This window comes from Dama dama, chromosome 1 (assembly GCF_033118175.1).
Source record: "Dama dama isolate Ldn47 chromosome 1, ASM3311817v1, whole genome shotgun sequence".
Lineage (NCBI taxonomy): Eukaryota > Metazoa > Chordata > Mammalia > Artiodactyla > Cervidae > Dama > Dama dama.
Genome location: NC_083681.1, coordinates 3,847,362 through 3,861,562, shown reverse-complemented (window position 1 = coordinate 3,861,562; position 14,201 = coordinate 3,847,362). Strand labels below are relative to the sequence as shown.

Here is a 14,201-nt window from a genome sequence, read left to right as displayed (position 1 = left end):
CTTGCGTCATCAATGAGGCATCGCGAGAGAAGGAGAAGCTGTTACTCTCCCGCTTAATTTAGGTTTACCAACAAGCCAGTTCTGAGACGCCATCCCGCGTGGTGCTGTTGCTTATGTTGTCGCGATTGTCCCTCCTTCTTCCCGGGTAAAAGCCAGCTTCGGGTCCCCAGGGTGGGGCTGTGGTGAGTCCAGGTGTGGGGTAATTTGCGAGTTGCTTTTTGTGTCTGCGGCGTCGCGGGCGGAAGCCCAGAGAGGACTGACTTTGTGGGAAGAATGGGCCGAGTAGGTTCTGGAGGAGCTTGGAGGTTCCGCGAGTTCTGTGGTGCGGGCGCGTTGAGGCTTGGGATCCTCACCGAACCGGCGATCTGTGAGTGGGAGGGGTCGTTCTACTGTGGCAGCCTCTCCTCCTCAAAAGTGAAAGTGAAAGTAAAGTCCCTCAGTCGTGTCCGAATCTCTGCGACCCCGTGGACTATGGCCCACTAGGCTCCTGCGGCTATTTTCCTTCAACGACGTGTTTTTGTTTATTCAAACGTGGGCCCCTTATCCTTTCAAAACAAGCCCGTTCTTTAAAGTAATTCTGTGTTTAAGCAGGAAATACAGGATCTTCATAGGCTCCAGAGTAGCCCTTGAATGCAACTTAAACATTTCTGTTCAGAGTTATTCATGTGCTAAACCGGAAGTATTGTGTGACTCTTTTGCCCATTCATTTAACAAACATTAGCTTCCCACAGGGCAAGCAAAAGGAGCTAGGAGAGGAGTTTAATTATAGTGGTAAAACTGAAGTGGCACTGGAGACACACTATTTTTTGTTGTTGTCAACATTAAAAATAAAACTATAGTAGGTGCTTAAGTGAAAATGAGACTCTTCCAAAATTGCCAGTCTGCATTTTAAAAATGTGTTTTAAATAAAATTTTGTTTTAGAATTTGGAATCGAGTGAGTTTTCTGACCTATTTGAGCACCGGACCCAAGGGTACTTGCAGAGGGAACTGGTCTCGGAGGAGGTGGACTGACCATAGAAATGAGTCCTGCGGATACCCTGTAAGCACCTTTCTTCCGAAATCATTGTTGGTTTGGGTTTCTACCAAATAGCCTATCGACTATGATCACCATAAAAGAAAACTTACTTAGTAAATAAAGAGCTTGCATGAACACAAGTGTTAGTCGTCAAAAAGAGTATTTAGAATGGTTAACAATTCATACTGTATGTTTGTTAATTAAAGATAATATGCAGCTGTAGATTGGGGTTTTGCAGTAGATTGGCACATTGCTGTATAAATTTATGTTGTTAGGTTTTTGTCTTAAACTATTGAAGCTATAAATATTCTTGAACTAAGTCTTACTAGCTAATGCAAGTCTTTTAGAGCACATTTTTAGAGGGATAAATTGCCCTAGTACTGAATAAATTGCAAATGAATCTGACTAAAATGAAGATAAATAAAAGAGTTAGGAAAAGTAATGTGGGAAAAGCTTCCAACTTGGAGTCTTTAATCCTGGTTTTAATTTCTTGATTAGTATTGTTTGACCCTGAGCAAGTTAGCAAGCCTTTAAACTTCACCTCATTTTCTTCTTTTGTATCATCAAGGTAAAATGACTCTCAGATAAATTTTCATATTTAAATGAAAAAACTCAAGTGAAAATACTTTAGAAATTGCTGTGGAGTCTGGGTAGTAATGTGATTTGAAAGTATTATGATTTAATCTGTATGTATATAGCAGTCAGAACTGTGCATATCATTTTGAACTTTCTGAAGAGACATCTTTTCTGGAAAATTCTCTTGTGTATAAAGATTTGAATTTTAGAGATATATAAAAGTTTGTTTTTAAGCTTGTATATTTTAGTGAAAATAGCCTGAATTTTAATCCTGGCTTTAGTACCATTTCTGCCATTCTGTTTCATGATAAATCAATTAATTTCTAGTATTTAGCCTTCTGGTTTTTCAGAAACAATAATACTCCACCTCTTTATATGTGAGAGTTGAGATGAGATTAGAGATACCAAATTATTTTAAAGACAGTTAAAAGTCACATTAAGTTTCAGTTCAGTTCAGTCGTGTCCGACTCTTTGCGACCCCATGAATCGCAGCACGCCAGGCCTCCCTGTCCATCACCAACTCCCGGAGTTTACTCAAACTCATGCCCATCGAGTTGGTGATGCCATCCAGCCATCTCATCCTCTGTCGTCCTATTCTCCTCCTGCCCCCAATCCCTCCCAGCATCAGGGTCTTTTCCAATGAGTCAACTCCTCGCGTGAGGTGGCCAAAATATTGGAGTTTCAGCTTCAACATCAGTCCTTCCAATGAACACCCAGGACTGATCTCCTTTAGGATGGACTGGTTGGATCTCCTTGCAGTCCATGGGACGCTCAAGAGTCTTCTCCAACACCATAGTTGAAAAGCATCAATTTTTCGGTACTCAGCTTTCCTCACAGTCCAAATCTCATATCCATACATGACCACTGGACAAACCATAACCTTGACCAGACGGACCTTTGTTGGCAAAGTAATGTCTCTGCTTTCTGCTGCTTTGAATCTTTGGAGTACTACCAAATTTAAATAGCATTGTAAATTCATTTTTTTACTTGGCCAAATTCATTAATGGTAAGCTAACTTTGTAAGGAGAGTAGTCAAGCAAGCCTCTTTAGGGGCCTGGATGTAAGTTACTAGCTTATTAGAATAGAAATCTACTTATAAAGTAAGAGGAGTGCTTTTTAAATTAACTAGTTAAGTCTAATTTTCCTGGAAAAGTGCAAAGTAGATAAATAGCAAGTTTAGATACTGAGATCAAATTCTCTTAGATTTTTGCTGTGGAACAGAGTAGGAAAATAAGCTTCAAATCCAGGTTACATATGAGTGTATAAAACTGCTTGTAACACAGTTATATATTTTTGAAGCAGTTACAGAGCCTTTTAAAAAGTGCATATATAGTCTACATTGTATTAGTGGTAGGAAAAATGTGACATTAATAAACTAGTGAATGCTTAAAATTTTCAGATCTTGTTTAGAACTGGAAAAATGATTTTATTTCATAATTGCTATTTATAGATTTAGTTTAGTTTTTTTTAAAGATTTAGTTTAGTTTAGATGTTCAATTTGCTTGAACATTCTTTCAATAAATTATTTTGAAGTGTTTCTCTTTTTTAAATGCAGTGATGATGAAAATACATTTAAAATCTTGGTTGCAACGGATATTCATCTGGGTTTTATGGAAAAAGATGCTGTGAGAGGAAATGATACATTTGTAACACTTGATGAAATTTTAAGACTTGCCCAGGAAAATGATGTGAGTTTGGTTTTCATTTTTGCAATTTCTACGAAGTTCCTCTCCTTACTCTTTTTTCCCTTTAGAAGTTTGTTTTATATGTCCGTGTACTCAAATTGCCTGCTTAAATATAAGTATGCTAAAAGCTCAAATCAGATTTAATGTGCCTTATTCCCTGAATTCAAGTAGGAGCGACTTTCATAAATGGTGTGTAAAACTTTATGAAAACTGATGAAGTGTTTACTGAGTGCAGCATGTTTCTATTTGAACTGTAAAGATGACTGTCATAGTTTCTGCTTTCAAAGAACATACAGCAGGCAAATCAGCATGTGAGATATGATAAATGTCTAAAATGCTCAGATGCAAGGTCATATGTGATAAGAGCCATAAGAAAATTATACACATCATTTCCTGGGAGATTAGAGGTAGAAGAGATCACATTTAGAAGAGGACAGCAAGATGAGATAAATTAAGTGGCATTTAACTTGGGCTTGGAAGGAATATAGCAGCTGTGTTGTCTCACTGGTGGGTCTTGTGTTAGAAAGAGGGCTGAAAAACTAGAAATGTGGTTTGAGCTTCAGTGAGAGCTTCAAATGCCAGATTGAAGAGTTTGTATCCAACTTAAGAGAAAGTCTTCTGGCAACAGAGTATAGCATGAAGTCAAGATAAGTTTGAGGCTTTTTTAAAGTGGTGGCTTGCAGTGGAAAAAAGGAAGTGAATACAAGAGCTATTACAAAAATAGGGTTTGCATACTTTGATTAGGAGATGCGGATGAGGGAGAAGGGATGACAGTATCTCTGAAGTGTGTTAAGTTTGGGTGAATGGTGGTACCAGTAATAGAAGTAGGTTTTAAATAAGGAAGATTTCTTTCTTATTTTCATACTTCCTTATTACATACTTCATTATGTGGGAAGGTGATAAATTTTGATTTAGACCATTTGAGTTGAAGGTTCCAATAGGATATTTAAGGAAACCTTCCAGCAGACAGATAAAATGTCCATCTAGAGCCCAAAAGACAACTGGGGAATAAACATAAATTCAGGTGACTTGCAAACTATTATCTTCAACTTTGACTTTTTCTGAGTTCTATTCAGTTTTTCTGCAAGTCCTTTAGTTCATATTTCCAAATATTTATGAGTGGAACCTCTCCACTATTTTCTGCCTTTAAACTGAATCCAAAACTTTTATCTTATTTTGCTGAACTACAGTAGCTCCCCTTAGGTTTTGTTTTGTTTTTGTTTTTTTCCTTTTTTATAGCATAGCAGACAGAGTGAACTTATAAAATCATAAATCAGATCATGGCACTCTGCTGCTTCAAAATCTAAGTGGCCTTCCATTGAATCTAGAGTAAAAATTAAACTACAAAGTTCAACATGATCTGACCCCTACTAGAAGACTTCATTTCCTTTGACTCTGGGTGCTTGGCTTGTGCTCCATCTACACTGGGGTGTGTGTTCTATTCTGGGACCTCTGTCTGGTTCTCTTCCTGCTCTGAGTATCTTGATTTTGTCAGGGTTTACTTCTCAGTTCAAGTTTTATTCTTTTGGAGAGGTCTTCCCTGGTAACTCCAAACAGTGTTATCACATTACTCATTTATATTTTTATAGCACCATCTGAAATAATTTATTGGATTATCTACTTGTTTATTTTCTTCTCCACTGGAAGGTAAATTACATGAGAATGAAGATTCTGTTCTGTTTGCTCATGTGTATCCTAGTACCACGAAAGGATCTGCCAAGCAGTAGGCACTCTCATAAATGTGTTCATGAATGAGGGAATGTCTAGTACCGTCTCCTTTTACCCTGAAGGCAGAGAAATTAACAGTCAAAGGAGGTTTGTTTCCTGCTAGAGAATCCTGTGTCCTTTTCTATGCTTAGGTGCTAAAGAACTGTCTTTCCCTGAGCGCAAGCTTTTTTTTTTCTTTATTGTGTAGTTTCCTTTCCTTCTGCTTCCTCTCCCTGCACTCTTTAATCCTAACTGTCCTCTTCTGCCCACAGCCCCAAGCTACCTCCAGATGCATGTTATATTTACTTTCCCCCATCTTTTGTGTCTATTTCTTCTTACTGAAGTCTAAATCTTCCTGATTTTTAAGTCCTCTATATTGTGGGCCTGTCCCTTCTAACCAGCCTTATCTCTACTCTTTAGTTCTATCAGCCTAATCTCTACTCTCTAGTTCTTCAGAGTCTTTTTTTTTAAATTTTAATTTTGGAACAATATCAGTCTTACAGAAATATTGCAAGAATAGTACAAATAATTTCTTACCCTTCACTGAGATTTTCCTACACTGAGTGTGTGTGTGTGTATTTGTGTCTTAGTCGTTCAGTTGGATCTGACTATTTTGACCCCATGGACTGTAGTTCCAGGCTCCTCTGTCCATGGGATTCTCCAGGCAAGAAGACTGGCTACCATTCACTTCTCCAGGGCATCTTCCTGACCCAGGGATCGAACCAGGGTCTCCTGCAGGTAGAAACTTTACCATCTGAGCCACCAGGGACGCCCTTCCTACACTTTTACATTTAATTTATCCTTTCTCTCTCCATACATACACACACAGACAGACATACTTTTTCTGAACCATTTGAGAGGGAATTGCATGTGTAACCAGAGTACACTTGTCAAAACCAGGGAAACTGATGTTTCTCCAGTACTATCATGTAATTCTAAGATGCTGCCAGTTTTCCCCACAACAAAGGTCGTAGCAGTTTGGGGGCAGGTCAGTGCTGTTAGATCCCAACCCAGGATTACATTTTACGTTTAGTTGTCATGTCTCTTTAGTCTCATAATCTGGGACATTTCCTCAGTCTGCCTTGTCTTTCATGACTCTGGCTTTTTTTTTTTTAAACAAAGTTGTGATAGGTTCAGGTGAACAGTGAAGGGACTCAATGGATATACATGTATCCAGTCTGCCCCAGAGTCCTCTGGTGGCTCAGATGGTAAAGAATTTGCCTGCAATGCAGGAGACCTGGGTTCTATCCCTGGGTTGGAAAGATCCCCTGGAGAAGGAAATGGCAACCCACTCCGGTATTCTTGCCTGGGAAATCCCATGGACAGAGGAGCCTGACGGGCTACAGTCCATGAGGTCACAAAGAGTCGGACATGACTGAGCACACACGCACTCTCCCCAGACTTCCCTCCCATCTAGGCTGCCATATAATTTTGAACAGGGTTCCATATTCTATGTGGTAGGTCCTTGTTGGTTATCCATGTGTCCATGCCAAACTCTCTAACTATCCTTTCCCTGCTATCCTTAACCCCTGGCAACCATAAGTTTGTTCTCTAAGCATGACCTTGACATTTTTGTAGGGTCACAGGTAATCATGTCTGCAGAATATTCCTCGGTTCAATACGTCTGACATTTCCTCGTGAGTAGATTCATGCAGGACAGGAATATCTCAGAAGCAAGTTGTGGTCTCAGTGATCACTAGAGTCACAAGCCAGTTTTTAAAGATATTTAAAATTTTTTTTTTTTTGCTCTTGATAACATAAAACGTACCACCCTAACCATTTTTAAGGATTCAGTTGAGTAGTGTTAAGCACATTTGTATAGTTGAGTAACCAACCTCCAGAACTCTTTAAAACAACTCTTTCCTTTCCCCTCCCTTGTAAAAATGTTTACTTAGGTTGTCTTTTTTATGACTTGGATTGTGATCATTTTCTTCCTTTGCTCAAATCATGTTTAGTTTTGAAGACCTAGCTTAAATTTTAGTTGCAGTCTCTCTGACTAGTGTAGGTGCCAGAAATCTTTACCTTCTTCCCTTCTAGGTTCTCTGACTGGTCTGATAATTAAGTTGACATAAGACAGATTAGGGCTTCCCAGGTGGCACTAGTGATAAAGAACTTATCTATCAATGCAGGAGACATGAGTTGTGGGAAGCTCCCCTGGAGGAGGGCACAGCAACCCATACCAGTGTTCTTACCAGGAGAATTCCATGGACAGGAGCCTGGTGGGCTATAATCCATAGGGTAGCAAAGACGACTGAAGCAATTTAGCATGCACACAAGACAGATTAATAGATTAAAAAACTGCATATGTGGGTTGTTGTTTAGTCACTCAAGTCGTGTCCAATTCTTTTTGACCCCCACAGACTATAGCCCGCCAGGCTCATCTGTCCATGGTATTTCCCATGCAGGAGCCCCACAAAAATATGAGACTCCCAGCAGTGAGGTAGTGGAGGCTTATCTGCCATCCTGATCTAGGGAGAAGGGGAAGGGAGCCTGGGGCTTTAAAGGGGAGGAAGAAGACAGTACATAGGAAGATGGGAAGAGCGGATGTTTGGTAAACAAGTGTATGCCGTGCCATGCCCTGTGATGAGTCTTTCTGATACCAGAATTATCTCTGGTAATAACTCTTCTGGTACATACCTCCTATCTAAATTCTTTTAGTCAATTAGGAGAGAAGCAAAAAAGCTTTTCCTGATTCTGCTAGGTCTTTGCCTTCAGCTCAAAACAGTTTACATGTAAACTGGTCCGTCTGGGGTGACATATTTTGCTGGCCCTCACTACTGTAGCCCACGGTGATCCATACTTCTGGATTCTTTTGTATAATTAAGAACTTAATCAAGTTTCTTTAAGTAGATAGTTCACTTCTTGGAAGTGTGTGATTTCCTTTCTTCTCTCTGGTTGTTTCTGAATGCTCTTCCCCGAAACCTCATTTACCCTTCACAGTGCAACTCACATGCCACCATGATAGCCCATCCTTCCCAGACTTTGTCCTCAGATGAATTTCCTCCTCTTACTTAGAATTATTAATAATTGTAGTTTCATCTCTACTCCTGGTTTGTTTATATATCTGTTATAGTGGGTCAGAGTCTGACTTATGTTTAGATGCATAGCTGTTTGTCTCTCCCACTGGATTTTGAATAGAATAGGGGTCATATTTTATTTATCATACTCAGTATGAGGTATGGCACATTGTATTCAGTGAGGGCAGGGACATGATCTGTTTTGTATATTGCTATTTCCTGAGCTGTCACTGCCTGTAGGAAGTCTAAATAATTGTTGAATGAATCAAGTGAATAATTTGGATTGAATCAGCTCTTCCTTCCATGTTGTCGTTGAGTTGTTAAGTTGTCTCTGACTCTTGGTGACCCCATGGACTGCAGCCCGCCAGGCTCCTCTGTCCATGGGATTTCCCAGGCAAGAATACTGGAGTGGGTTGCCTATTCCTTCTCCAGCAGATCTTCCTGACCTAGGTATCAAAGCTGGGTCTCCTGCTTGACAGACAGATTCTTTACCACTGAACCATTCCTTCTATAGGTTTTATTAAAGTGTGAAGTTTATGTTTGATTTGGATAACTTTAAAAAAAGAAATCACTTCTGGCAGCATGCGTTAGAGACTTGGTATAGTAATTTGAAGATGGCTTTTTGAAGGTGGCCTGGGAACCTAAGTGGGAGTCAGATTAGTAACCAGATTGGAAGGGCCTTTAAATGAAAAAAATATGAAACTTTAAATCTCCACATGTAATAGTATCTTTTATAAAATTTTTTTCTCTCTTTGGTCTATAGTTTTAAAATTTTTACCTATAAAACATACTAATTTTCACACTATTTTCTGTTGATTAGGTGGATTTTATTTTGTTAGGTGGTGATCTTTTTCATGAAAATAAACCTTCAAGAAAAACATTGCATACCTGCCTCGAGTTATTAAGAAAATATTGTATGGGGGATCGTCCTGTACAGTTCGAAATTCTCAGCGACCAGTCAGTTAACTTTGGTTTTAGTAAGTAAGTATATTTAAATGCTTCAATGAATGTTTCCTTGTTTCTATGATATATAACATTTCCTATGTAAGATGCATGAACACATTAACAATTATTCATCTTCTCTTCATTATGAGCTATTTCCTTGGCAGTTGTAGTTCTTAGAATTTTCTGTACATTATTGTATTAATTTGTGTTTCCCTAATTAATAATGAGATTGAGTAACTTCTCAGATTTTTATTATACTTTTGGAATCTCTGTTCATATCCTTTGTCCATTTAAAAAATTTGGATTTTTTTTTTTTTTTTTTTTTTGCTTTTCATGTTGAATTTGCAAGAGCTATTTATATATTCTAGATACCAAGACTTTGTTAGGCATATAGTTTTTTTCCCAATCAGTGGATTGTCTTTTGACTGTTCACAGGACCTTTAGTTGACAGAAATACTTAACTTTGATGTTCATAGTCAAATATGTGACACGACTGAGCGACTTCACTCTCACTTTTCACTTTGATGCATTGGAGAAGGAAATGGCAACCCAACTCCAGGATTCTCGCCTGGAGAATCCCAAGGACGGGGGAGCCTGCTGGGCTGTCCGTCTATGGGGTCTCACAGAGTCGGACACAACTGATGCGACGCAGCAGCAGCAGTAGTCAAATATGTTGTTCTTTAAGATTTGTGCTTTTGGGACTTATTGACAGTATTTACCTAGAACCCCAGGTCATAAAGATACATCATCATTCTTATACATTGTGCAGGTGCCACACTGCTTTTAATTAAAATGATCTCAAAGTTGTCTTCTGCCTATGCCAGTGTCTCGGTCTTTTCCTACAAGACACTGACAGTTTTGAAGTGTACTGGTCAGATATTTTGTAGAATGTCTCTCAATTTGGGTTTTTCTCATGATTAGACTAGGGTTATTGGTTTTGGAGAAAGAATATTCCTTATAGGTGAATTGCCCTTCTCATAGCGTATTAGGAATATATGCCATCAACATGACCTGCACTGGTGACATTAACCCTGGTCACTTGGTTAAGATGGTGTCTTATCGGTTTCTCCACTATCAACTTAATATTTTTCTCTTTCCATTCACTCTTTTTTAGAAGTGGGTCTCCAAGTCCAGCCCACACTCAAAGAGGGAGTTACGTTTCGCTTCCTGGAGAGAGAAAGGAGTGTCAAAGAATTTATGGGCATGTTAAAGCCACCACTTACTAAAATTAGTAAAATTTTAGGAGAGGCTCTGCAAGTATTCCCTTTCTCTTTAATGTTTGTCCAGTAATTTTAGCATTTGCCAGTGGTTCTTGCCTACAGCTATTTAACTGTAGTATCCTCATGGTGATTTCCTGTTTCCCACATTTTTTCTGCCATTTATTAATTGAAATTCTTCTATAAAGATCTGTCCCTTGTCCCCCATTTGTTTATTTATTTATTCAGTTGTCTATATTAGTAGGAACTTATTAAATCATTTATATCAGTATGAACTCACTTTTTTCCTTTGAGTTGTAGTTTAACATTATTTTGATAATCTGTTTTGTTGCTCAAATAAATTGTTCCAGCTTTAGCCACTGGACACTCTTTCAGAGGAGCCTTGTGTCCTGGCAACGTACGCTAATCTTTTTTCCCCATCTTTCTTACTTTTTGGCACTGGAAGATGCTCCAGGCTAATTCTGTATTTTCCCAGGCTTTATACTCATGGAGTCTTGGTTCCTTTTGGAATGGTATTTGGAAGCTAGAATCTGGATGCTTGGCGTGCACATGGCTACTGTCTTCTGGTGCTTCTAGTTTCTCTCAGTGCACAGAACTTAAATATATATGTGTAAAAATGTGTGCGTATGTATATGTGTGTGTGTGTGTGTATGTATATGTCTGTGTGTATGTGTACATATAGGTATATGTGTATATGTATATACAGATATATATATAAAGTAACCCATGAAAACAGACATCAGTTTAGTCCCTCAGTCATGTCTGACTCTTTGTGACCCCATGGACTGCAGCACGCCAGGCCTCCCTGTCCATCACCAGTTCATGCAGCCTACTCAAACTCATGTCCATCACGTTGGTGATGCCATCCAGCCATCTCATCCTCTGTCATCCCCTTCTCCTCCTGACTTCAGTCTTTCCTAGCATCAGGGTCTTTCCCAGTGAGTCAGGTTTTCGCATCAGGTGGCCAAAGTATTGGAGTTTCATTTTCAGCATCAGTCCTTACAATGAATATTCAGGACTGATTTCCTTTAGGATGGACTGATTGGATCTCCTTGCAGTCCAAGGGACTCTCAAGAGTCTTCTCCAACACCATAGTTCAAAAGCATTAATTCTTCGGCACTCAGCTTTCCTTATGGTCCAAATCTCACATCCATACATGACTACTTTTTGGAGAGTTTTAATCATAAATGAGTGTTGAATTTTGTCAAAGGCTTTCTCTGCATCTATTGAGATAATCATAGCAGGAATAGAAGGAACATACCTCAACATAATAAAAGCTATATATGACAAACCCACAGCAAGCATCACCCTCAATGGTGAAAAATTGAAAGCATTTCCCTTGAAATCAGGAACAAGACAAGGGTGCCCACTCTCACCACTACTATCAACATAGTGTTGGAAGTTTTGGCCACAGCAATCAGAGCAGAAAAAGAAGTAAAAGGAATCCAGATAGGAAAAGAAGAAGTGAAACTCTCACTGTTTGCAGATGACATGATCCTCTACATAGAAAACCCTAAAGACTCTTCCAGAAAATTACTAGAACTAATCAATGAATATAGTAAAGTTGCAGGATATAAAATTAACACACAGAAATCCCTTGCATTCCTATATACTAACAATGAAAAAACAGAAAGAGAAATTAAGGAAACAATACCATTCACCATTGCAACAAAAAGAATAAAATACTTAGCAGTATATCTACCTAAAGAAACAAAAGACCTATACATAAAAAACTATAAAACACTGATGAAAGAAATCAAAGAGGACACAAACAGATGGAGAAACATACCGTGTTCATGGATTGGAAGAATCAATATTGTCAAAATGGCTATTCTACCCAAAGCAATCTATAGATTCAATGCAATCCCTATCAAGCTACCAACGGTATTTTTCACAGAACTAGACCAAAGAATTTCACAATTTGTATGGAAATACAAAAAACCTCGAATAGCCAAAGTAATCTTGAGAAAGAAGAATGGAACTGGAAGAATCAACCTGCCTGACTTCAGACTCTACTACAAAGCCACAGTCATCAAGACAGTATGGTACTGGCACAAAGACAGAAATATAGATCAATGGAACAGAATAGAAAGCCCAGAGATAAATCCACGAACCTATGGACACCTTATCTTTGACAAAGGAGGCAAGGATATACAATGGAAAAAAGACAACCTCTTTAACAAGTGGTGCTGGGGAAACTGGTCAACCACTTGTAAAAGAATGAAACTAGAACACTTTCTAACACCATACACAAAAATAAACTCAAAATGGATTAAAGATCTAAATGTAAGACCAGAAACTATAAAACTCCTAGAGGAGAACATAGGCAAAACACTCTCTGACATAAATCACAGCAAGATCCTCTATGACGCACCTCCCAGAATATTGGAAATAAAAGCAAAACATACATGACTACTGGAAAAGCCGCAGCTTTGACGAGACAGATCTTTGTTGGCAAAGTAATGTCTCTGCTTTTTAAATATGCTGTCTAGGTTGGTCATAACTTTTCTTCCAAGGAGCAAGTATCTTTTAATTTCATGGCTGCAGTCACCATCTGCAGTGATTTTGGAGCCCCAAAAATGAAGTCTGTCACTGTTTCCACTGTTTCCCCCTCTGTCATGAAGTGATGGGACCAAATGCCATGATCTTAGTTTTCTGAATGTTGAGCTTTAAGCCAGGTTTGTCACTTTCATCGAGAGGCTCTTTAGTTCTTCTTCGCTTTCTGCCATAAGTGTGGTGTCATCTGCATATCCAAGGTTAGTGATATTTCTCCTGGCAGTCTTGATTCCAGCTTGTGATTCATCCAGTCCAGCATTTCTCGTGATATACTCTGCCTAGAAGTTAAATAAGCAGGGTGACAATATATAGCCTCGATGAATTCCTTTCCTGATTTGGATCCAGTATGTTTCGAACCATATCCGGTTCTAATTGTTGCTTCTTGACATTCATACAGATTTCTCAGGAGACAGGTGCGGTGGTCTGGTATTCCCAACTCTTTATGAGTTTTCCACAGTTTGTTGTGATCCACACAGTCAAAGCCTTTGGTGTAGTCAATAAAGCAGAAGTAGATGCTTATTTGGAACTGTCTTGCTTTTTTGATGATCCAACAGATGTTGGCAATTTGATCTCTAGTTCCTCTGCCTTTTCTAAATCCAGCTTAAATATCTGGAAGTTCACAGTTCACATACTGTTAAAGCCTGGCTTGGAGAATTTTGAGCATTACTTTGCTAGCGTGTGAGATGAATGCAATTGTGTGGTAGTTTAAGCATTCTTTGGCATTGCCTTTCTTAGGGATTGGAATGAAAACTGACCTTTTCCAGTCCTGTGGCCACTGCTGAGTTTTCTAAATTTGCTGACATATTGAGTGGAGTACTTTCACAGCATCATCTTTTAGGATTTGAAATAGCTCAACTGGAATTCCATCACCTCCTCTAGCTTTGTTTGTAGTGATGCTTCCTAAGGCCCAGTTGACTTCGCATTCCAGGATGTCTGGCTCTAGGTGAGTGATCACACCATTGTGATTATTTGAAGATCATTTTTGTACAGTTCTTCTGTGTATTCTTCCCACCTCTTCTTAATATCTTCTATTTCTGTTAGGTCCACACCATTTCTGTCCTTTATTGTGCCCATCTTTGCAGAAAATGTTCCCTTGGTATCTCTAATTTTCCTGAAGAGATCTCTAGTCTTTCCCATTCTATTGTTTTCCTCTATTTGTTTGCATTGCTTACTGAGGAAGGCTTTCTTATCTTTCCTTGCTATTCTTTGTAATTCTGCATTCAAATGGGAATATCTTTCCTTTTCTCCTTTGCCTTTCGCTTCTCTGCTTTTTACAGCTATTTCCATTCTTGTTTCTTACCTATTTGTGTATATATATATTTTAAAAAGGAGTTTATCTTGGGAGGTAAATTTTTGGAGATTTTTGTATGTAAGAAAATGAGTACTTTTAACTTTGGATTGATAATTTGGCTGAGTATAGAATTGGATTTCGAAAGATTCTTACAATTTTTAACATATGTCCTTGTTTTAAAAAATTCGAGT

At 38.6% G+C, this 14,201-nt stretch overlaps 1 protein-coding gene across 7 annotated transcripts in view; it reads left to right on the top strand.

The window, feature by feature from the left end:
* The first annotated feature begins 1 nt into the window (after position 1).
* MRE11 (MRE11 homolog, double strand break repair nuclease) overlaps positions 2-14,201 on the top strand; it is a 77,919-nt gene continuing 63,719 nt past the window's right edge. For 3 of the 7 annotated variants that reach the window (XM_061142861.1, XM_061142870.1, XM_061142846.1), the window contains exons 1-4: positions 2-145; positions 923-1,040; positions 3,148-3,280; positions 8,822-8,982. In XM_061142861.1, coding sequence (XP_060998844.1) covers positions 1,021-1,040; positions 3,148-3,280; positions 8,822-8,982 — 314 coding nt within the window. In that variant the 5' untranslated portion in view covers positions 2-145; positions 923-1,020. Of the gene's footprint in view, positions 183-922; positions 1,041-3,125; positions 3,281-8,821; positions 8,983-14,201 lie in introns of those variants that run through there. The other 4 variants (XM_061142828.1, XM_061142838.1, XM_061142851.1 and 1 more) reach the window with 4 other exon arrangements.